This window comes from Lissotriton helveticus, chromosome 5_1, assembly GCF_964261635.1.
Source record: "Lissotriton helveticus chromosome 5_1, aLisHel1.1, whole genome shotgun sequence".
NCBI classification, from domain to species: domain Eukaryota; kingdom Metazoa; phylum Chordata; class Amphibia; order Caudata; family Salamandridae; genus Lissotriton; species Lissotriton helveticus.
The window spans coordinates 1,885,004,958-1,885,030,170 of record NC_136065.1 but is presented as its reverse complement, the minus strand read 5'-3'; the positions used below and the strand labels follow the sequence as shown (position 1 = coordinate 1,885,030,170).

At 42.2% G+C, this 25,213-nt stretch overlaps 1 protein-coding gene across 1 annotated transcript in view; it reads left to right on the top strand.

The window, feature by feature from the left end:
* CNTNAP1 (contactin associated protein 1) overlaps positions 1-25,213 on the top strand; it is a 199,190-nt gene that overhangs the window by 33,298 nt on the left and 140,679 nt on the right. Inside the window, exons 5-9 of the mRNA XM_078640668.1 lie at positions 2,098-2,301; positions 2,451-2,635; positions 4,244-4,384; positions 11,047-11,308; positions 12,333-12,482. Coding sequence (XP_078496794.1) covers positions 2,098-2,301; positions 2,451-2,635; positions 4,244-4,384; positions 11,047-11,308; positions 12,333-12,482 — 942 coding nt within the window. The remainder of the gene's footprint in view (positions 1-2,097; positions 2,302-2,450; positions 2,636-4,243; positions 4,385-11,046; positions 11,309-12,332; positions 12,483-25,213) is intronic.

Sequence of the window (25,213 nt, the reverse complement as noted above, 5' to 3'; positions counted from 1 at the left end):
AACCCAATTTCCTACACAGTTGCAATCCCTTTCACAGCTTCACCAAATATTGGGAAATGCGTGGATACAATGCATCTGGCTTCACAATATCCTGCACTGGCTTTGCAATTTTAATGAGCTCAACATCTTTTCCAGTAAAACTCCAAACCTCTCTCTTCTAAATTTGTCTCAAATCTTGATATATGTTTTCTTCCGTGAGAACAAGAAATATACAATTTCTTACTGACTCATTTCTATTTCTACTCTATGTCAGGATCTTTCGTTTAAATATAGACAGCATCCGATGTGCAATAAAAATAGAGCAGGACCAAGACTGATTTGTATGTGGCTGGGTCTAATCTCAAGTGGCAATATAAGGATGGGTTGGAATGCCACCCCAAGTGATTGCAGGTGATTAGATTTATTGCCAGAATTCCTCCTATCACCTTTTGCATGTTTGATCAGATTGAACTGCCAGATCACCTCTATGCCAGTCCCCAACCCTGGGCCATTTCACCAGCGCCGAGGCACCCACGGGTATTTGTTGCGCTCTACAAATTGCTTAAATAAATAAATAAATACACAGGATTCTCAATTACAAGGCTCTATTTATCTACTAATTAGCATCTAATTAACCTTTGCCCTAGGCATTCCTTCACCAAAAACGGATTACGTTTAATTGATATGCTCGCACACCCTCCACTAAAAAACAGTTGACGACCCAACTCAATAAGAAGGGTCAATTTGCGGGAAGCACAGAATCCGATGCTCAAATAGCCAGTCGAAACTGGGAAAACGTCCCCAACTATTTTTCGTCGAGTTCTAATATTATCAATTTATTTTAATGCCATATTAATCGTTACAGAAAGTAAACATTTAGTTTAAATAAAAAGCAGATTCATTAACGAATGCAATAATAGAATGTGCCTTTAAGAAACAGCACATATGACAATAGTGAAATTTATAATAAAGTGCCCTAAAACAAAAGACCCACATGTGCACACACGAGAGAAATAAAACCAAATGTATAATGTCAGAACAGAATCTAAATGGGTAATGACTCAAAATAAATAGGAGCATGTTTAAATGTAATTTGCTAAAAATGCATAATGATTAAATGTTTGGATACCCTTTACAATATTTTAAACAGACAGCAGCACACTATTCCATTATAAGTGGTTAATTTGTAAGAGAATAAGTTCCGGAGCCCAAAGCTTAGCATAGACGTCTGTGGCCGGTGCAATTAAATGTCAGTGCGGCAAATACCAAGGCCGCTCTTTGTTGAATCTACTTCAGGCCTCTTTAATCCACTACCAGACACTCTCTGTCTCTCTATCTCACTCCTGGAGGTTCCTTCTTTCTCACTTCGTGATAGTTTTTCTATCTTTCTCTTCCTCCGTCTTTCCGTTTTGTGTGTTTTTCCCTCTTCTGAGCTCGGAAAATATCTGATTCAGAAACGTACCTGCTGGTCCCCAGAATTGAGTGCTGGTGGCTCCCACTGGCAACCACCGGCTCAAGTTATGCACTGCATGACATGTTATTACGTACAGAGGTGGTACTAAGTGCTACCTGCCAAGCAAACCTATCGAACTCAATCCACCCTAAATATTATGTACTTGCACATCATTTTCATTGGCTATTAACTCACACAATTTAGTTGTGTAGTGAAAACAAACACTTACTACAATAGACTGTTCCTAACAACAGACATAGCCACGAAGGTTTAGTACATATCCTTGTAATGTATCAAAACACATCCCTTTGGCTGGAGAAGCTGGAGAAAAGTGTTACTTCATGCTACAGAAACAGTGGTTGCAGCTACATTTCAATGACTTTCTGGAAAGCAGTGACAGTGCTTGTGCACAACATTTAAACATGCACTTCAAAATTATGGCTTAATGTGATGTTATCAATGTTTATGCATTTTTCTCTGTCATTGTGCGGTCATTGTGAGGTAGGGGAGGCTCACCTAGTAGGCGCACCAAGGTTAAGACCTACAGTCACATGGTTAACACCTACAATAACATGAACGCAATACATCAAACAGGATTATTGTTTCCGTCTTTCATGTTTATGCTTTATTTTATTTAATCTGTTGTACATTTTCCTGTTTTCCAGATTCAGACATTTTGTCTTTTGATGGGGACGACATGATCTCGTACCGATTTAGAAGCAAAATGAACCGCACCCTGTCGGACCTCATTGCCTTTAACTTCAAAACCATTGAAAGGGATGGGGTGCTGATGCACGGAGAAGGGGCGCAGGGCGATTACATCACCTTAGAGCTCGAGCGAGCCCAGCTCGTGCTCCACATCAACCTCGGTAAGATCCTAGAGCAGAATCTATTAATGGTGTAGCGCTGCATGAGGCAAAGCACATCATCGTAGCGCTGCTGCAATAGATCTTTGGTCAATGGACGAGGAAGCTGTAAATTCACAACAAATTTACAAGGCGCTTTCTTCCTGGCATAGGCAGCAGCCCAGTTTTGGGAACTGAAAGTGACACAACAGTGGTTCTCGGGAGCCTTCTGGATGACCAACACTGGCACTATGTGAGACTAGAGCGGTATGGGCGACACGTGAACTTGACCATCGACGGCCTCGTGAAGCGCTTTCGCTGCAAAGGGGACTTTGACCAGCTGGATCTTGACAAAGAGGTAATCTAGTGTGAGGTTTATCAGAAGAGCTCTAAAAAAACACACTTATTTCTGTTCATCTTGCACCCATTTTGTTTCATGGTCATCAGCTGCTTTATGTGACTATTCTCTATGTTGTGGTCTAAAAAGGTATTTATAGTAATTGTTTTAGAACAGGGGTAATTCCTAGTGGATATAATAAATCCAGTCCAAAATGCACCTGTGGCTGTATTAAATCCAACAGGAAAAACCTTCTTTACATTTTTCCAATGATTTTAGGTAATGTTTTTCTATTGTTGTGTGATGTGGCAAAATTGTGGCAGTTTGTATTAATTTTAGCATCAGACAGAGAAAATCAACACTGATCCTCTGAAGGGCATTGCCACTCTGATGCGCGCTTTACATCCCGTCCAGGAAAAAAATGCCTATCTCTTTTAGTGATTGGGTGACTCCCTCTGATGTATTAGCTCAGCTAAAGAGTGGGAACCCTCCATCATTTCATCGTAAACTAGATGGGATTTTCTGGACTATCTGGATAATTGACAAAACATGTCCCAAATAATGTGTGCATGTGCACTGTGTCCCTACAAACACAACTTTCATTGTGCATATCCTTCTTGATGAAGTGGGTTCAGCTCAGCTAACTATGAAAAAACAGGAACTGAAGTGCAGTGTAGAACAGACAGTTTATTAGTTCACATCTGTACACGAGAAACGTCCCATCCATAATAGCTACCTGAAAGTAACTGACTAGCATCATTCTACCTCAACCCTACATTCTAACTTCACAATCTAAGTTCTGACTACAGTTCTAATCTAAGTTGTACAATTCTACAATCTTGCTCTGCCTTACAAAGGCAAGATACCACACTAACCAATCGGAGAGGAGGGTGCATTGGGTTAACTGAAGTTCAAAACATCTTGCAATCGATAGTGGGGGATGCTGAGGCTACAGCACCACCTTTTCACCTACTTTCTCAATGAGTAGAAGCTTCTCAAATGGAATGCAGGTTACACACGTTTTTAAGTTTGACTTGACACCACAGCTATCTGAAATACGTATTGTTATCTATAATTCAAAATGCTCATAGAGTGTGATTTGTTTTCACCCGTATGGGTAACACTCTCTCACCGCATGATATAGGCTAGTTGGTGTATTATTCCACCTTCCAGGAAGAGCTTCCATTTGAACACATGAGGAACTATTTTACATTTGAAAAATATCCTCAATACTCACTTTTTTTTCCTATATGCATTTTTATAAAGAAAGCATTCTGTGTGTTTTCTACTTTCTTCCAATATCCAAATAAAGCCAATAGAACAGATTTTCATTTTATAAATAGCATTTGTGCATGCAATACACAGTAACAACAATTACATGCCTGTGTTTACGTGCATTGGCCAGACTTTGCCACTGCTTGTCATTTCTGTATGGATTGCAAAGTTAGATTTCTCTGCATCTGCTGAGTTTGCCACATTCTTCAGATACATGGGCAAATTCTGCTAGAGTACTCCTCTGCTAAGGTTTTGCAGCACCAGATCCAGGTAACATTGAGTTATCATCTCAAAAATATTAACCTGAAGAGCTGCTGCTTATTTTTAGCTTTGCTTGTGTCTTATTTTCCGAAGCTCTTCTTTGGTGGTGTAGTAAACCAGGAAAAAAGCCTTGTCCACAAGCAAAACTTCAGAGGGTGCCTGGAGAACATCTATGTGAATGGCTTCTACATTGCTGATATGGCCCGGAGAAGAAAGCCGTCCATACGTTTTGAGGTAAGGACTGTGTTGATTCTTGGTTTGTCTGGAAGAAGGGAAGTGTGCTAGTCGTGTGCTGAATATTTTACAAAGGTGGCTTCTGCTCAGGAGTCAGATGAGAGGATACATAGAATGGAGGATTGTGGATTGCAACCTTCACTGAGTAGCAACCAAAAGTTTGCCAGGTAAAACCTGGTGAAATGTTTGAGGCACTGAGCACGGTTCCTGGGTTTGCACAACTCAGAAAGAGTGAAAAGAAAACACACACACAATTACGATGTTATTCCCAATTCTGTGATCTGTGATCAAAAACTAAGAATGGCTTGGTAATTGAGAAACCACTAAATATCGCATGTCATTCTATTGCAAATTGTGTTTGTGCAATTTTCTACATTAGTTTTAGGGCAACGCTAAGCATAAGGCTCTATACCATCCTCTGACAATTTCATACTTTTTTGCTTGCGTGGCACTGACATCTCTGATTTCTTCTAATTCTTGGACTGTTGACATATGAGTAGTTCAACTCCTCTTGTTTATGTCCATCTAATTGTAAAAATGTGAAATGCTTTCAGGTATATGGGGTTGCTCAGCATTCCAGGGTAGGTAGTAGTTTAGTGCCTTGGTATGCCTTTTCTTCTTCCATTTTGTGGTTATAACATTGTATCTGGGGTGTGTTGCTCACTGAATATTTTGTTTTGGTTGATATGCTGCATGTACCCGGTGTGCTTGTTGGCCATTCTTATATTGCACAAAAAAGCATTAAAAAATATTGTTATGCTATACGAAAAGCTCGGATTAATGACTTCAGTTCGAGAACTGATAATTCCTCCAATTCATCCGAGGAGGTTTACGAAATAGTCAGCTCTTTTATGAAACCAGCCGACATAGGCTTTGTCCTCCTTCTATCCCGGTTCCTCTTCAACATGTTTGCTGATTGCTTTCTAGATACGTTTAGCAGCATCTACAATGCCTTGGCGGGGCAGTCAGACCACAGGAGCAAACTCAGAGGTTCTGAACAGGGGGCCTTGAGAAAAGAGGAATTAGACTTGTTTCCTCCAATAGGAAGGGGAGTCTTACTTGACCTTGCTAAATCAGTGAAATCAGTTTCCTAGCTTGACCAAGTCCGATTGAAAGGAGCAGACATAAGCTTATCACCGCTGACTGATATTTACAAGTGGTCACTGGAGAGTGGAACCGTTCTGGAGGCCTGGAACCATGCCATTATTAGACTTCTGCTAAAGAAACCCTCTGTGCAGAGAGCTTCAGACCAATATCACTATTTCCTGGCATTAGTAAATGTTTGGAGAAATTGATTAATACATTTCTATCTGGCTTCTTTGAGCCCACAATCTACTGCACTCTACTCAAACAGACTTTCGGCCGTGATACAGCATGGAAACAGCTCTTTTAGCAGCTACAGAAGAGTTATAAGGGATCCTCGACAAGAGCGATCAGCTGCAATAGTTTTGCTGGACCTGAGTGTTGCATTTGATATGGTCTCCCATCCAATTTTGCTTCAAAGATTGGAAGAAATTGGGATTGTCGGTCTAGAGCGTAAATGGTTCAAAGTGAAGGAAGTTTTCAAGTCAGTGAAGGACCTTTTTTTATTCAGCCTCCCATTGCCTAAAATGTGGGGTTCCACAGGGATTGTCATTGAACCCCATACTTTTTTCACCCTTATGTCTGCACACTTGCAGACATTATATAATCCCATTATTGCTCAATGGTGTCATATGCAGATGGCACACTTCCCTCTCTCCCAATCAATTTTGAGGCAATATCACACCAACTCAATTACTGTCTAAGTGAACTTGCAGATTGGATGTTGGCACGTTGCTTAAAACTTAATGGCAATAAGACAGAGGTACTAATAGTTGGGAATAATCCCTCCTTATGGGGTGATCTCAGCTGGTCCAAGTCCCTAAAAAATCTCCTGTCTTCCAACTCGGAAGTAAAAAGTCTGGGGATCATTACTGACAGCAAATGTACCATGGAAGCCCAGGCCAGAAAGCTGTCATAAAGCTTCTTTAGTCTTCTGAGAACCCTCAGGAAGCTGCTGAAGTGACTGCCACATCCTGTACGAAGAGTGGTTGTTTAGGACCTGGCACTATCATAATGGAACAATGGAAAGTCCCTATATTTAAGCTGTCTGAAATCCGTGATGAAGAAACTCAAAGTGATCCAAAATGCTGCTGCCCGGATTCTCTTGGGAATCCCAAAGCATCAGACAGCTCAGCCAGTATTAGCCTTGCTATATTGTATTGTATTACTACCCATGATGAGGCGTTGAAGTGCTTTTTCTGCGAGTAGCATGCTACTCCAGAACCCAAAAAGGATTAGTGGTGAATTAGTCTAGGGAAGTATGAAATTGATTTGAACGGTGGACATGACAGTCTGTTATTTGAATTAAAAAGGATAGTGGAGGGTTAGAAGAGGGAAGGATTTGCATTTATATTGTGCTTCCTCCCCTGATGAGGTGTTATAGCACCTTTCGGTGAGTAGCAGGCTACTCAGGACACCAAAAAGGATTAGTGGTGAATTAGTGTAGGAAAGATCAAATTAATTTGAGCGGTGGACCTGTTAGTCTGTTCTTTGAATTGTAAAATGAATTTTGAAGAGATAGAAGAAGGAAAGGTCTAGATTTTTTTTTAATGTTTAGTTCATAGCGGTAGGAGGGAGTTTGGGATGATTGAAGGCGAAGTGGAGGGGGAAAACGTCAGAGGGAAGGATTTAGAAAGGCTTGATTGAGAGATCATAATAATCTGCTGATGCAAAAAAGTATTACTTTTAAAGCTCTGAGCCCGGCTCACTGTGCTCTATATAGGAATGGCCACAAATCCTATATTGTTTGATACACCCCTATTGTCCTACAAGAGACTTAAGATCCAGGGACCTAAATCTGCTTATCGTTGCAAGAGTGAATAAGGTCAGGAATTGGGGGCACTGATTTGCACACTTGGTTCCCAAATTATGGAATTCCCTTCCTCTAGAGCTCAGGCAGAATGAAAATTTACTCAGTTTCAGGAAACAGCTGAAAACATATTTGTTTATATGATCATGATGTTCTATGAGTCTGGCAGACCTTTTAACCCTGGGTAGCTATGTGCTTAGGATATGCTTTGAACTGAATTGTGTTACTGAACTAATGAGGGCAAGTTGTTCTTTTTCCCTTGTTCTGCTTCTGATAGGGATGCAGGCATGTATTTTTCTGTGAGCCTCTTAAGCTCATGCTTGGGGGGATCCGGCTATATGTTGCATAATGCAAGCGTGTGAGCCCATAAAGGAAATATGCTTTAATTTATATTTGATCTACCAGACCAATTTTGATTCCTCTCCACAAGACAAATCTTAAATCAGGCAACTCTGTGCTGGTAGAACGCAATCTGGTACATTGTTAGGTGAGCAATAGGCCCATCTGGTGGTGCTAGGAAATCCCCCATGCGTAGACCCCTAGCCAGGCAGATGCACACCTCTGAGCTGCTCTTTGTTGCAGCTTTCCAAATAAGGCGTTTGCTCTGTGTCCTGGCTGCAGGGAGGCAAAGCAGAGACCTGGAAGGGGCACAGCTCACACTAGTTATTTTGAATAGAGGACTTAGAGGAACCTGAGCAGGGAAGTGCTAGGACACTGCTGCAGTAATCGACAAACTATTTCTGGGGTCATTTTGCAGAGGTGCCAAAATCGTCAGTGATATACCTGCAAAGAATTAAAAAGAGCTGCGCTATTTAATTGAAAAAATAAGGGCGATTCACAAAGAGCCTTCTTACTCGTGGCGGAGACCTCACACTCGTGGGGGAGTCGCCACACTCGGTTTGGAATCTCTGCAGTGAGAATTCTCATTGTGAAGATTCTGCCCCTAGTGCGGATATTCCCCCACGAGTGCAGACGCCCTTTGTGAATCAGGCCCTAACTTTTCAGATCAGGACTATTCCTTTCCTTATACACTCGAAGAGTGTTAATGGTTTACAAGATGGAAGTGACGACTGTAAAGAGGTTTGAGATCACAACCTGAAAAGAGGTTTGAGATCACAACAGAGAGAGTAAAAGTGATGAAGGGATCTAGGCTTTCAATAAGTCAGAATTCAAGACGCTGGCCATCATCAAAGAAGAAGACATTGAGGGTTTTAGTTTTAAGGAAGTCTAGTGCCCCCAGGAACTTGCCAGCTTTTGACTCTCCTGAGGGTGGTCAAAGGACTGGAGCACCATTGTGAACTGGCGAATAGTAACACCTGCCTCCTGCTTAGAGAATGGTCCAAAACTCTCTGTGTTGCCAAATGTGTCAATCAAGTTACCTTATACTATTCCTATAGGTTTTCAACAGGTTCTAGAGTTTCGCCCTAAAACAGTAGTTTTCCATTTACTGCCCATTTAAGGTCATTTTCTGCTCCTCGTTACTACCAACAAAAGACTGATAACCGTGGAATGGGATTTAAACCATAATACTCTCATGTTACTTCAACTGCTTAAATACAGCTTATGGGGAGAAACACACAAAGGATCAATTTACACCTTTAATTGCCTTAATAATAATATAATTAATAATATAATAATAATATAATAATATAATTTAATATAATAATATAATAATAATATAATAATATAATTTAATAGCAGTCAGAAGGCTTATATAAAACACTAAAAGGCAGTTTCAGTCTGCAATTCTTGATACATAAATTGTCATCATTATTTGAAAAACTACCTTGAAACTTAGGGCCTGCTTACAATCTAGGAGGATGGGATACTCCGTCACAAACGTGACGGATATCCCGTCCTCCATTTACAAGTTCCATAGGATAAAATGGATATCCGTCACGTTTGTGATGGAAAAACTCTGTCCGCCAAGATCGTAATCAGGACCTTAGTTTGTTAATTCTAACTAATCATACATCAAATTGTCATGTGGCATGTTCAGGCACTATCCTAGGGTCAGATGTACAGAAGGTTTTTGCAATCGCAGCAGACTATGTGATTTCAAAAACTCAATTCACAATGTGCTTAGTATCCATTTTTGCGAATCATAAATGCCTTTGCAATATGCAACTTCAAAACTGCAATTTCTTGCAAGTCACAGGTCAAAAGGGCACGGGCAGTGGCCCATTGCAAGTCACAAGCAAATATATCAGTGCTTTACAACCCCAGCTTCGGCTAACAACAGCACTGTAGTGTGGCCAGCTGTACTGAACGCCTGTGGTTCTGTCCTTGCTAATTTTTTGAAAGACAGTTCTTTCGCCTCTGTAATTGGAACAGTGGCTGCTCTCTGTAGGATTCTAATTGAGTGCATCGGATTTTTAGACGGTGGCATTGATTGCTTCACATTAATTGGGTTAGAGCTGGTCCGCAACATTGCATGACAATACAGTCACTGCAGCTCTTCTAAAAAAAAAAATAAAAAAAAATGCAACCACAAAAATCATGATTCTGCGTCGTTCTACCAACAGAAAGCAAGTCTATCGCGTGCAGGCTTGTCATTTCAAATATGGTTAGTTGGCCTTTTGCGTTTTTTATTACTTATCTGATCAAAGAAATGCAAATGAGCCTGGAAGACTAAAATAAAACATCAGTTGCAAGTCACGCACAGGTTTTAGAAAGCAGATCACGAGTGGGTTGAACTCGAGAGATGAGTCATAACTTGGAGTCATGAGCAGAGGGTGATCAGGATTGGGTTAATGGGTTTCCCAACGTCATTCAATCAATCAGGATTTATAAAGCACGGCTAATCATCCGACAGGGTATCCAGGCGAGTTAGTCATAAAATGTAATGAGAGGCCTACAGAGAACCCAAACTATTTACCAACATGTCCTCTGAGAGGCAGTAAAGGCAGGGACATGCAGGGACAGTAATCTTTTTTAATTGGATCCATAGGTAGAGTGTGAGGTCAGTCCACCCACAGTGACATCATTGTCCTTAATGTACCGCTCCAACTGACAGCTGCTGCAGATCATCCATTATGTAAAGCCTGGCAGCGATGGACAGAAGCCTCCACCACTGGAAGAATCCTCTTGGTGAGAGCATCCTTCAGTTATGATTGGCTCTATGCAATTCTGTTCCCACCTCTTCTGCAATCGGCTTCAAATGTGGAATCGAGATTACTGAGCAGTGGTAGGATACTCACCAGCAACTTCCAGGTCTACTGTGGGAGCAAGGAAATTAGGATGGAACCAGAATGTCTTCTGGGACTGACCAGGAAGTGGAGGTGGAGTCATAGTGGATCCTGTGTCCTGAATCATATGACCAATGATCACAAACTTAAAAAATCCTTTGTTGATCGGTGTTACTGTCCTAGTCGTGAGCTTGACTTCAGTCTCTACCTGCAGGCCCAAAAAGCAAGGTGCTCGATTTGAGTAAGTCTCCATGAGCCCTCCTAGGAGGTTTTTTATAAATCTTCAAAACGCCAAACATGTATTCAATTGAAAAAGGAAACTGGCAATGAGTGAATTTACAACTTAAACATAGTTTAATGAAGCAAGACAGCAATTATTGTATTCATGGGTTGACTTAAACCAGTAACCGAAAAGGTCAAGGGCTTTCCAAACACTAACAAACTATAGAGCAAGCTGATCGGCCAAGTCCTTAAGATATATTGTATGTACACAAAGCTGGGTAGATAACTAGAGAATGGACTGATCTTCTTTAGAGATGAATACTCTGATCGGTGTCTTTTCTTCCTGTTTTATTTCATAGGGTAGAGTCCTTTTTTACTGCGTGGATCGCCTCTACATTCCAGTGACATTCGCTGGCATTAATAATTACATGCAGATTCCAGCGATTCCAAGAAAGACCAAGATCTCCGTCGGCTTCAAATTCAGGACCTGGGATACGATTGGCCTGCTTCTTTTTTCTAAATTTGTGGACAATCTGGGATACTTGGAGATGACCTTGAGTGAAGGACAAATCAATGTGACCATTGCGCAGAAAGACCGAAAGAACCTGGAGTTTGCTGCAGGTGTGTAGAAATGACAGGATGTGGTTATTCAATTGGGGGCTATGTTATCAGATCATGCTAACGAAAGTTCATGGTTTTACATTTCAATATTATGTTAGCTGGGGTCAGAACATGGGGGCAATTTAAGTAGTGTGGGCTGCTTCTGAGATCGGGTACATTATCTTTCCAAAGAGGCATCAACAGTAAGAGTGGGAGCTGCTTCAGGGGAAAAAGTGATTTCAGGGCCGCTATGTTGGCATAGTGGACCTGCCATCAAACTAAACCTGACACTTCTGAAATCAGCCCCTCAAATGTAGGCTCTCTCTTTAGAAATTATTTTACTAACATTACCCACCCACTCAAAGCTTTCTCCCAGTTTGTGGGAATCATTTCTGGGATCTTTCATTTCGGAGTGCCATGACTGCAACTGCAGTTTCGGACACAAAGAACCCAGATTTTCACAATGCTTCCACTTTCTAAACAACTGCAAGACTTGTACCTGCTAATTCACAGCCAGTCTCAGGTCCTTGTTCTTCCCGGTTGGTATTTTGGTGCAGTAATTCCGCACCCAGGAAATACTGACACTACTGAGTGCAGTATATACTGGACACATCCATTATTTCATTATCTAAGTTCTGCACCTCAGAGTGGGGGATAAGACGGTAGGACTTCATGTAGGAAAGGGTAAATTTACTAGAAATGTACTCCCAGCGCATATTTTTGCAGTTTTCTGTTCGAGACCACCAGGATGAGCATGGCAGCCATTGAAAACACATCAATAGAATCGGCCTAGTACAGGCCACTTAAAATTGGTCAGCGTGTTCAACACTCTTTCTGGTGGCACTTCCGCTACTTCAAACAACCCTTCCCTTGTGCTCTAATGAGGTGAGGGAGCACAGAGGAGCATGGGCACAAAAAACCTGCATGTTTTTGGGAGAAATCATGTCACTGCCCTTCTCTTCAGTTGCAAATGGCTGTACTAGATCTTCATGACCACAAGCATTGGTTCACACATCAACTAAACTGTGGTTTGCTTTCCTGGCAGGTTATCGGCTCAACGATGGGGTCTGGCACTCTGTTGCCCTGCTGGCAAGGGAGGGGTCTGTACTGGTTATCATCGACGAAGACGAAGGAGGCGAGTTTCGAGTGGATTATGAACTCCTAATCCGAACTGGGGACAGGTATTTCTTTGGAGGTAAATAGGACGATTGAACAGTGACTTAAGATAAATGTTGAGTGTGCAAATCATTTTCAGGTGAACAGGCCCTGGAGAGGGTCGGACTAGCCTTTTAATCCACTGGGCATTTCCCCAGTGGGCTGTAGTCATTTGAAGCCAAGTTTGAAAGCCCAGGGCTGCTGTTTGTGCTTGTGTCCCTTTTCTCAGATCCCCAGATTAATTGCAGAGAGAAAGAGTGGCAGGAAGGAGGAGTGTGATGGAGAGAGAACATAGATCACAGCTGGAGAGAAGACGAGAGTGAGAGAATGGATGTCTAAAAAGAGGCGGATTGCAGGGGAGATGAAAGGAGCGGCCTTGTTTGAGCATTTTTGCCAGGACTGCTATTGGTTCCCCACTCTATTCGTGGACCTGGATATAAATGTATTTATTTGTTAAGTACTCATTTGCAATTTACTAACTCTCTCAAGGGCCACCTCTATGTATAACTCCATCAGCGCTAAGATAACGCTTATCTATCTGCATGTGTAGCTGTCTGTTGTCATAAGCTCTACAACAGCCTGTACCCAGGGGCTCTACCACAACTTACCTCGCGCACAGCTCCCAACTGTTCTCATTTAAGCCAAACTACACCCAACACCCTTTCAACTATGTGCTCAAAGGAATCCCAGGACCTGATGCCAATCACAAGTGCTATATAACATTGTCTGTGTCCTGACACAATTTAAATGGTGAACAGGTACTTAATGTAAAATTAGGAAAGCAGGTTTGGCTTTACACTGGTAGGACAGCTCGACAGAAACACCAATAAAAACATTTATTCTGTAATGCAGCGTCATTCCCGGTGGAATGTTTACTGCATCAAAGCACTTGCCAAGATGATTCTCTGTTCAACAAACCATGAACCTTGTGTTTCTTCATGCTTGCATGTTGCCATTCAAATGCCATGGGCACAGATATTCATGCCATGTGCTTGTCATCCCCTACCCATCTGAGACAATTACCCTGACCCTCAACCCTCTTTGTTTTTGTCGCTTCCCTTTGGCTTATGTTTCCGGGTCATGGCCCACTTCCTTGTCTGCTTCACTGCTCTCTGCGTTTGTGCCTCTGTCTGTTGTCGTGGGTGCCCAGAAGGAAATCTGCCAGGGAAATCACCAGCTTGGTGATTGTTCATGGTGCAATCACTGCGTAGAGATATACATTGATTTATAATAGTAATAATAAAAATGCAGTCCTTTGTAAGGATAAAGATAATCATTCGTTTACTGTTAGTTTTGGATTGGAAAGAAGCATGCAATATATTTAGTTAAATTAGAAACATCCATTTGCAATCATTTTATCATTTTACACAATGCATCTGAAAAACTAGATAGCAACCCTACTTCCTAAGTCTCCAAAGACCTTTGAATTACAATATTTCGGAGCATTTGTCAGTTTAGAGAGGACTGGAATGACATAAACCTCAGGCACAAGGGTCCTCCACTCTTCAACATCCTGCTGAATGGACTTGCTAGAGTTCTCAAAGAATCCTGTTTTCATTTTACCAAGAAAAGAATCCAAACAGAGGCTCACACTGATTCACGAGGGGCAGCACAGAAATTTGCTGTCTCCCGGGGCGACCAAAGGGTGTAGTCTCTTTGCTCCTATGCGCGAAGAGATTGGTGATGGAGACCAATCCTTGTTCTTCAGCGGCTAAACCACCACATAAGAATGAAGTCCTTGCATACAGTAAAATCAGACTGTGAACCCTCGTATGAAGTGGACCTAGAACACATCTGCAGTCTGTTTCCACTGTGGGTCTTCATACCATGCATTATTATTTGGGGGGACTAAATAAATGTATTCTTCTCCTTTACAGTTTGTTGCCTATGGTTCTACAGCTAGTGGACAATCCTTGTCTAAGGCAGATATATTACGGCGTGCTCACTCCACCTGAAGCATGGTGTTGATTTTGATGCTGTATACTCCATTGAGTGAAAAGGGGCACAGTGGAGAACATCACAGATCCTTCATGACTTCCCAAAACATTCATCCAACCGCGGCCGGTAGTGGGAGTACCGGTTGGGCGGTGACGTGCGGAGGGGCAGGGAGGGGGGTAGTAATGTATGGATTACGGACTTTAAAAGGTAAGTAAACATAAAAATAAATAAAACGAATTTCGTTGCTTGCACTGCATCACAAAATGCGATGCAGTGCACGCAACACAATTTGTTTTATTTATTTTTATGTTTACTTACCTGTAATCCATACATTACTACCCCCCACCCTGCCACTCCCCCTCCCCACGTCACCGCCCGGCCGGTACTCCCACTACCGGCCGCGGCTGCATTCATCATAAAAATAGATTATTTCGGAAAATTATTTCCTTAAAAACAAGGTACAATATAAACAGTTCCATTAACATACAATATTATAAAAAACCGGTTCACTTGTCATACGTTTTTATAATGAAATTAAATACAAGGTCATAGTAAAAAATGATTATTCTTTATATCAATAGGTCTAAGCAACCCTGTTAATTACTAATGAATCAATCTACTATACACAGTTAAGATACGCTTACCTTTTCACAAATTGATAATACTTCCTGTAGCATTTAAAACCAAGGTTCCCAACTCTAATTGTATAAACTTTTGCTCAACACAAACAATAAAAGAAACCTTAAAAAGAACAAACATGATATAAGCAATATGCAAATAGATTCCATTTAGGACTGTTATAAAATATGGTATACAATTTTTAAAATTCCCAATAAGTTGATCCTCTTCTGCTAAGACTCCAGTAGGTACCCATCTCTTAGTGGCATAAAAGGTTGTCAAAATTAAAGTGCAAGTGCATTATTTAAACCTTTAAAATGTGTCTATGCAATGTTAAGATTCAGGTTGTTTTCAGAATAAAAATGCCACATACTAAACATAACGAATAGCTCGGCTTAATCATCTTCTTTCAATAATACCTTCAGGAAAGTGGTGAGTTGTGAAGCTCCGTGTCGAAGATGCATTGCACAGCCGAGACGACGCCTCATTTCCAAGGAGCTGCAAAGCTGTGATGCAAGGTCTTGTATCATAGTTGAGGATTCCATCAACAAGGTCTTACGATGCGAAGTCTGACATCAAAAAGGCATCGCGCAGCTGGGGCAATGTGCTGATTCTGAGAAGCTACAAGGCTGCTGTGCGAGAACTTGTGTCATCATCGTGGCTGCTGTCCGCAGAAGATTTTCAATTCGAGGGCCTTCGTTGGGGTGGCATTGTGCAGTGTTATTCCAAATGTGGGCTGCGAGGACGATGCAAAGTCTTTGCACTGGGAGAATCTTCACAGCAGAGGTGATGTGTCAGTTCTGCTCAGGGTTGTGCTGCGCAGCAGAGGAGTTGCGTTGGTTCTGCTGGATCCACAGATGGGCTGGCAAAGCACCTTCAGGCCCCCTTTCAAGGGCCCAGGACCGGGATGGCACCACTTGGTAGGGTAGAACTTACAAATGGCAGAGTCCAGGTGCTGGATTCAAGGATGTCAGAGCCTTCTGACCCTGAGGCTCTAGTCAGGAGGCCAGCCAGCTAGCCTTTGACGTTACTCTAGTGATCGGAGGTTCAAAAGATGCAGGCCCATTCCTCACCCAGGCAAGACAGCAGCAGGCCAGCATAGAAGGGCAGCAGTCCTTCAGATTAGTAGTCCAGCAGAGTGCTAGTCTTTTCAGCAGCACAGCAGTCCTTCTTTCTGCCCAAAGTTCCAGAATTGTACTGACGAGTCGGTGTCTGAGGTCCAATATTTATACCTGGGCTGTCCTTTGAGTTGGAATAAGCTTCTGGAGGTTTCCCTTTGAAGTGCACAGTATTCCTGCCTTCGCTGCCCTGGCTACAGACTAACCGAAGGTCATTATGCAGGCCTTTTTGTGGGAGCAGGGCACTGCTTATTCCTACTGTGCCTAGCCTGTCCTCTCGGTATCCAGACAAAATCTCAATTAAATATTATCATTCATAACTATCGAGCTTGAAATATCTTTATACAGAAATATTGTGTGCAAGAATATCGTTGTCAAGAATATCAATTTTCAGGTAAGCAATATTGATTTTAACAATATAGAAATCCTTGTTATTATCGTTTTTAACTATTTTTTATGTATTTCAGTATGTATTTTAATTGTATATGTTATGAATTGTTTGTATAATTATTTTTAATGTTTTTTAATATAGCTTTTACATTTTTAGTCGTTTTGAAACATAATTGTATAACTTTCTTGTTAGTTTTAGTAAAGTAGCGGGGTGTGGGGATTATAGGGGTACATGGTGGGAAGTAAATTCATTAAAATGAATTAATAATTCATTCTTAATGAATAATTATTAAATTGATTATTTATTTTATTTATTTATTTATTGAATTTTATGTAGCGCTGGCTTGATCCGTAGGTATCAGAGCGCTTTACACGAGGATCAGTGAATTACAGGTTACATGTTACATCTGTTACAAAGCATAATCAAACATAGGACTAAAAAGCAGTGTTAAGGTAAATTCGTCAGAGGAGGGGGAGGAAGGAGACAAAACAGGGAGACAGGGAGAAACTGTGTCCAATATCTGACTGGGTAGGTGACGGCCAAGGGGAAGAACCAGGGCCAACCTCCTCTATAGCTGTCTGGCAGCTCCACCGGGCGTTGGCCATAATGCTGGGACTCCACTGTCAAAGGGAGGGAGAGGAAGGAGACAAAACAGGGAGAACGGGGAGAAACTGTGCTCAATGTGCGGCTAGGTAGGTGACGGTCAAGGGGATGAACCAGTGCCGATCTCCTCTATAGAGTATGGCACCAGGCATCGGCAATAATGCTTAGACTCCCCTGTCAGGGGGTGGGGTGGAAGGAACACAAAACAGGGAGATGGGGAGAGGCTGAGCCGGATGTCCTGTTGGGAGTTGGAGAGATGAAAAACCCACTGTCCAAACAAAATCCAGATGGGCATGGGGCTATTGTTTTGGTGATTATGAAGGCGCCATCAGCAGGAGGCTCGATAGCCGGGAGAGGCAGACACCAGAGAGCTGGAGAAGACAGCGGGCCGAACGGGGGCAGGAGGCGGGTACCATCTAAGAGTCAGGTGTTTTCCTGGCCCGATCATACAGTAGACATCACGTCCTTGAAATGCCCCCAGGATGGAGCGCCTATATAAAGGGGGATCAGAAGGGATGCCCCAACAGCTCAGTTTAGGAGTGTCCCGGAGCCTCCGGAGTCCCCCTTGGAGGTGGTCAAGACTGGTCCCAGTCGCCATCTTGAAGTCAGGCACTGCCTTGAGAAGGCTCTGCAAAGAATAAATTGGCCTCGACCAAGTCCCTCGGCTCAATCTCTATATCAGGTGCACTTCCTAACTTTGAGGGCAATTGTAAAGTTTTGTAAAGTTACGTTTCAGGCGTGGGTTGTGGGTTTTGTAGGGCTATAGGGTGGGAAGTAAATTAATTATAATTAATAAATAATGTTTAATTAATATTCATTATGTAATTGATAAATATTTATGTTAATTGTATAATTAATTATATTTTAATCAAGTTTCAGGTGTGGGTTGTGTGTTTTGCAGGGTTAAATGGTAGGTAGTAAATTAATTATAATTAATTAATTTTAAATTACTAATAATAATTTTATTGATAATTATGTAAATTGTGTAATAAATTAATTTCTTTCTTTTTGTGGTGTGTGTTGTTTTTGTATGAGTAAAGGGGGTGTAAGAAATTAATTATAATAATTAATAAATGTTAATTTATAATAATTATTGAAATGATCATTAATTATGTACAATAGCCGATTCTGATTCGGTAAAATCCAGTCCGAATCGCCGTACGGAGCGTTTTTCCCCGTACAATTCGTACGCAGAACCGTACCGATACGTACGATGTAATACGATGTGTACTCAATGCAGTTCTCCGTACGAATCGTACAAAAGACCGTACGATTCAAGCAACCGTACAGATCGCACTTGAAACACGCAGTACGCGATGTTCGTACGGATCGCAGCAGCCTTTTACGACCCACCAAGTACGATTCGTGTGGACACCACTCCGTACGACTCTTTGCTTACGGGAGCAGAAAACGTCCGGAAAAGCTGATTTTGCCCCGTAATGCGTACGGAACAGACCCCCGGGTACGGTTCGTACACCCCATGATCTTAGGGGTACGGTTCGCACACCTATGATCATGGAGTACGGTTCGTACACCCTATGATCTTAGGGGTACAGTTCGTACACCTACGATCATGGGGTACGGTTCGTACACCCCATGATCCTAGGGGTGTGGTTCGTACACCTACGATCATGGGGTACGGTTCGTACACCCCATGATCTTAGGAGTACGGTTCGTACACCTACGATCATGGGGTACGGTTCGTACACCCCATGATCTTAGGGGTGTGGTTAGTACACCTACGATTATGGGGTACGGTTCGTACACCCCATGATCTTAGGGGTACGGTTCGTACACCTGCGATCATGGGGTACGGTTCGTTCACCCCATGATCGTAGGGGTACGGTTCGTACACCCCATGATTGTAGGTGTACGAACCGTACCCCTAAGATCATATGGTGTATGAACCGTACCCCATGATCGTAGGTGCACGAACGGTACCCCTAAGATCATGGGGTGTACGAACCGTACTCCATAATCGTAGGTGTACGAACCGTAACCCTGTAATCATAGGGTGTCGGAATCGACCCCTATGTAATTAAGTTATTCTTTAAGTTATATATTAGGTGTGAGTTCTCTGTGTATGAGTGGAAAGGTAATTCATTGTAATTATTGTATTATTAGTTAATTATTAATAATTGTTTAATTGAAATTTAATAATAAAAATGATGCAAATAATATTTTTTCATTTTATATATTAGGTATGGAATGTTAGTTTTATATGGGTAAAGGGTGGGAAGCTTATTAAATTTACTTATTTTACTAATAGTTAATTAGTATTAATATTTATTAATAAATATTATCTAATTATGTAAAATGTGTCAATAATATTTTAAGAATTAATTTTAGATATGTGTTTTGTAGTTTTTAGAAGTACAGGATAGAAAGGTATTTAAGTAATGACTAATTAAAAATAGTTAATTCATTTTTTAGAATTATGCTATTTATTATTGTATGTGTTAATTGTGTTGTGCTTTTTAAATGTAAATAAGATTGTTATTATTTTGAGAATATTGGGCCTGATTACGATGACACGACCCTGTTGGGTGCGGTCAGACAGCCGAAGGTCTCGTCGGCAGCGGTCGGTCCCACTGCTGGATTATGATGCTTCCGACCGCTGACAGACCGCCGACTCAGACAGCCTTCCTCCAAATGCCAGGTTGGTGGTTGGAGAGGAGCAGCAGCCATAGGGCAGTACAGGAAGATCTGACCGCCATCCAGATTACCATGTGGGTTTCCAACGACACGACCATGGCGGCCTCAGGTTGTCGTAAATTAAGGGTAAGGGGTGAATACCCAGCCGTTTTCCCTTCTCCCTGGTGGACTCTGGTGTGATTCCTTCTCCCAGATCTCCTTACACCTCAGGAGCTGCACCCTGAAGTGGACGGTCCTGTGGTCGGCGGAATCCAGGTAAATCCTCATGTGGCATGTATTCCCGATGACTAGACTGTGCACATTTGGCCACACTCCAGCATTGAAGTAAATGGTGCATAAAGCATGTTACCACATGTGTCATGCATGTGTGTACAACTGCACGTTTTCTGTGCATTTGTACTCAGTTGCAGTGAATGTCCGGGGAGCCGGACACCGACGACAAGACCTCTGCAGTAGTCAATACGTCAAGCAGAGCTTTTTCCGGCCCCGGCCGTCCGAATCGGACCGTGGCGTTCAGACAGGCAGTCCAACAGGCATCGTAATCAGGCCCACAGTTTGGTATTTTAATTATTATAATATTCGTAGTAATTTATGATATGTATCTAACATTGTAATAAATATTTAATTTGTTTTTTCCCAAAACAAAATTATATTTAGACTTTTTATGTTTAAATATTTATAGTTTTTGTTATTTAGTATGTTTATGAAATTATTTTATTTTGTTGAAGTGAATTAGTCTGTTTCTAATGTTGCAGAGAGTGCATTGGGAGTAGTACGTTTTACCCCTTTGCAGTCCAACACTGTCCCTACTTTTGCACTGACTGGAGTGGGAATTGTAAATCTTACCCCTCCGCAATCCAACACTTTCCCTTCTATTGCACTGACTGGAGTGGGAATATTAAATTGTACTCCCCCGCAATCCAATACTTTCCCTTCTGTTGCACTGACTGGAGTAAAAATAGTAAATGTTACCCCTCCGTAATCAATCAATCAGGGTTTATAAGGCGCACCTACTCACCAATGAGGGTTCCAAGGCGCTGGGGGGGGGGGCTGGCTATTTTGAGTGCTGGGGTCATCTGAAGAGCCAAGTTTTTATGGCCTTCCTGAATAGGGTCAGTGTGGGGGCTAGACAGAGGTGGAGGAGGAGGTTGTTTCTGCTCTTGGCTGCGAGGTAGGAGAAGGACCTTCCTCCTGTCCTGGTCCTGTGGATGCATGGGACAGAGGCCAGAGCGAGGTCGGCTGATCTGAGGTGTCTTTTGGATGCGTGCAAGGAGAGGCGGTTGTTCAGGTATATTGGCCAGGTGTTCTGAAGGGCCTTGTCAGCGAGGGTGAGGAGCTTGAAGGTTATTCTTCTTTCTACTGGGAGCCAGTGGAGGTTGCAGAGGTTTTGGGTGCTGTGACTGCGACAGGAGATATCGAGGATCAGTCTGGCTCCAGGGCGTTCTGGGCGGTCTGGAGTTTGCGAAGGAGTTTCTTGTTGACTCCGGCATAGAGGATGTTGCCGTAGTCCAGTCTGCTGATGATGAGAGCGTGTGTGACGGTTTTCTGGATTCAGAGTGGATCCATCTGAATGTCTTTCATAGCATGTGCAGGGTGCTTAAGCAGGTTGAGGAGACGACGTTGATCTAGCGGCTCATTGTGAGCGATGAGTCTAGTATGATGTCGAGGTTTTGTGTGTCGTCCGTCGGGGTGGGGGGATTTAAGAGGGCGCGGGGCCACCAGGAGTCGTCCCATACGGTGGAGGTGGAGCTGAGGATGAGGACTTATGTTTTATCTGGATTGAGTTTCAGGCAGCTGTTCTTCATCCAGGTGGTGATGGCTTTCATCCCTTCTTGGAAGTTGTGTTTGGCGGTGTTGGGTTTGTTGGTGAGGGAGAGGATGAGCTGTGTGTCGTCGGCATAAGAGACGATGTTGAGCCAGTGAGTCCTGACGATGGTTGCAAGGGGGGCATGTAGATGTTGAAGAGGGTGGGGCTGAGGGAGAAGCCCTGTGGCACACCACAGGTGGTTTCTGTTGGCTCCGAGAGGTAGGGAAAGAGTCTGACCTGCTGAGTTCTGCCAGTGAGGAATGAGCATATCCAGTCGAGGACCTTGCCACAGATACTGCGTTGTGATGTCTCGTGTCTAGAGTACAGTGGAATATGGTGTCAAAGGCAGCCAAGAGGTCCAGCAGGATGAGGGCTACCATTGTATCTACTATTTTGTCAAAGAGGGAGCTGACGTCGTCGGCGGCGGCGAATAGGGGGGTCTTGGTACTGTGGTTGCTGCAGAATCCAAATTGGAGTTGTCCAGGGCATTGCTGGCTTTGATAGCACCTTCCCAACAATGATTGGAGTGGGAATAGTAAATTTTACCCCTCTCTATTCCAACACTTTGCCTACTGTTGCAGTGACTGGAGTGGGAATAGTAAATTTGACCCTCCACATTCCAACACTTTCCCTATTGTTACACTGACTGGAGTGGGAATAGTAAATTTTACCCCTCTGCATTCCAACACTTTCTCTACTGTTACACTCCCTGGAGTGGGAATAGTACATTTTACCCCTCTGCAATCCTACTTTTTCCCTACTGTTGCACCGACTGGAGTGGGAATAGTAAACTCTATCCCTCCATAATCCAACACTTGCCCTACTGTTACAATGACTGGAGTAGGAATAGTACATTTTAACCCTCCGCAAACCAACACTTTCTCTACTGTTCCATTGACTGGAGTGGGAATTGTAAATTCTACCCATCTCGAACCTTACTGTTGTATAAATTGGAGAGGGATTAGTTTATGTTTTATTTGTAAATTTGTATAATTTACTTTATATTGTTTACATTTATATTATGTTTATGTGGATTTAAAATTATAATATTTATAATCATGAACGTTTTTAATATGTAATATATTTTTTGTAGATTGTCATTTTTTATGTTGTTTACTTTTTTATTTGTAATTAAATTGGTTTTCTAAATGTTTATGCTATTGGGTATATGTGTGCATATATATGTATATATATATTATATTATGACATAAAAAAATAAAATTGTAATATAAATTTAAATTATTGATTTAATACGATTTTTAATTCGATATATGTACATATATATAAATATATATGTGTGTTCTGTTTTTCAAAATAAGTATAAATGTTATGTTTTTAAAAATCAATTACATCTATTAAATGTAGATTATATTATTGTTATTTTTTAATATAGTTAGGCCCGTAGGTCAGCGGTTCCGAACACCGTATTATGATGCGACCGCACATGGTGTGGTCGCAATCTCCCATTTCTCTATGGGAGCTTGTGCTGTGGGCGGTTTCCGCCAGCAGCACAAGCTCCCATAGAGAAATTGGAGTTTGTGTAAATCCCTGCCCCCACGTGCTACCATACAGTGCAGGGATTTACAGGGGGGCACCATAGGTGCCCCCTAGGCCCCCAACCAGAGGCTGCAGGGAGAAGGGGGCACTGCTAGGGTGCCCCAAAGTTTCTTTCGGACAGATTTTCCATGTCGGAAAACCCGATATGGAGAGCCTGTCCGAAACTGACATCATAATCCCGACAGCAGAAACACTTTCCGAATGGATTATGTAGGGGTTTCCGGCTGGCCATTGGGGCTCATTGACCCTGTCGGAAGCCAGACGGAATGACCGGCCGGTTTGACTTCTGACCGCCTACATTGTAAGGAGGTTGGAAATCAAACCAGGGATGTCGGTTTGAAAGCCTACGACCTGTGGTTGGAGGTTTTCCAACCGACATCCTAATGAGGCTCTTAATCTTTGCTATTTAATTTTTTATATACATATTTTTTAAATATTGTAGAAAATGAGATTAGTGACATTTTTTTCCGATATTTTTGTTATTTACATGATAGCTATAGAATGACAATATTTTTGACATTTACATTTATGTCATGATATTTTTGTATGACAATATTTTCAAGGTTCATTATTTTGGCAGTGCACTCACCCTCTCATCCTGTCAGTGCTGGCCCGTTCAGGCACACATGAGCTCTCTATTGTATGTTTGGCTGTCTAGGAGGAATACCCAAAGGCCAAATGCCATCCACACCCAGTCATGTGACCCAGAGACAGGCTACAAGCACTAAATGGCAAGGGCAGGAAAATGGCAACTTTCTAAAAGTGGCATTTTAAAAATTGTAGTTTTAAATCTGACTTTACCGTAAGAGAGGATTTTTCATTACAGTTCCAAACACACACAACATGAACTGGTTATGTACTCCCATTTGGAAATTATTACTTATTACATTTAATAAGGTAACTCTCATGTTGTCCTAAGGGAGAGGTAGGCCTTGGAGAAGGGAAAAACGAATTTAAGAGTTTTCACTAGCAGGACATATAAAACTTAAAAGTGCATGTCCTACTTTTTTTTTTTTTGAAAATCTGTTTATTGACAGGATGATGTTAAAACAGTCATGACAGGTTAGCACATATGCAATTGGCACTTTGCGTGCGCACGTATAATTTATTTATTTATTTATTTATGAAGCTTGTAGAGCGCACGGCTACCCCCAACGGGGGTGTCCCGGCGCTGAGACTGTAAGCTGGAAAAAAGGGAGTCTAACTAAGTAGATGAGAATAACCACGTCTTGAGACGGTTACGAAAGAGTGCTTCAGAGGGGGTGAATCTGAGATCTAACGGTAGACTGTTCCACAGTTTGGACGTGATGACTGCAAAGGCTCTGCCACCCATTCTAGAGCGGCAGAACCGTGGGACCACAATGAGACGAAGATTATTAGATCGTAAATTTCTGGCAGAGTGGGATAGAACTAATCTCTTTCTTAAATATTCAGGTCCTACTCCATTGAGGGCCCAAAAAGCAAGAGTAAGCAACTTGAACTTGATACGACTGGCTATTGGGAGCCAGTGAAGCTTCTTGCGATACGTTGAGACCGAATGCCTGTAGGGGATATTGCCAATCAGCCTCACCGCCGCATTCTGAACGATTTGTAAGCGTTCAATTTGGTATTGGGGGGCCCCTGCGTAGAGACTGTTGGCATAGTCCAAGTGTGAAGTGATCAGGGCCTGAGTAACAGTTCTACGAGCATCCAAAGGTAGAAAGGGGAAGATCTTTCTCATCATCCGCAGTTTCCAAAAGCAAGCTGCAGTGACCTTATTGATATGAGGGTCGCAGGAGAGAGTGTCGTCAAACTGGAAGCCCAGGTTGCGAGCGGTATGGACAGGAGTAGGGGGGGGGTCAAGTACCGTAGGCCACCACAAAGTGGATGGTATACTCTGTTTTTGATTGAAAAACAAAACCTCCGTCTTGTCGGTATTGAGACGGAGATGGTTAGAAGCCATCCAGGAGCATATTTCACCCAGGCAGTGTCGGAAGCAGGAGAGGCTGGAGTCAGAGTGATCTCTGAAAGAAAATATAAGCTGTGTATCATCAGCATAAGAGATCACTCTGACCCCAGATGATTCAACCACCTTGGCCAACGGG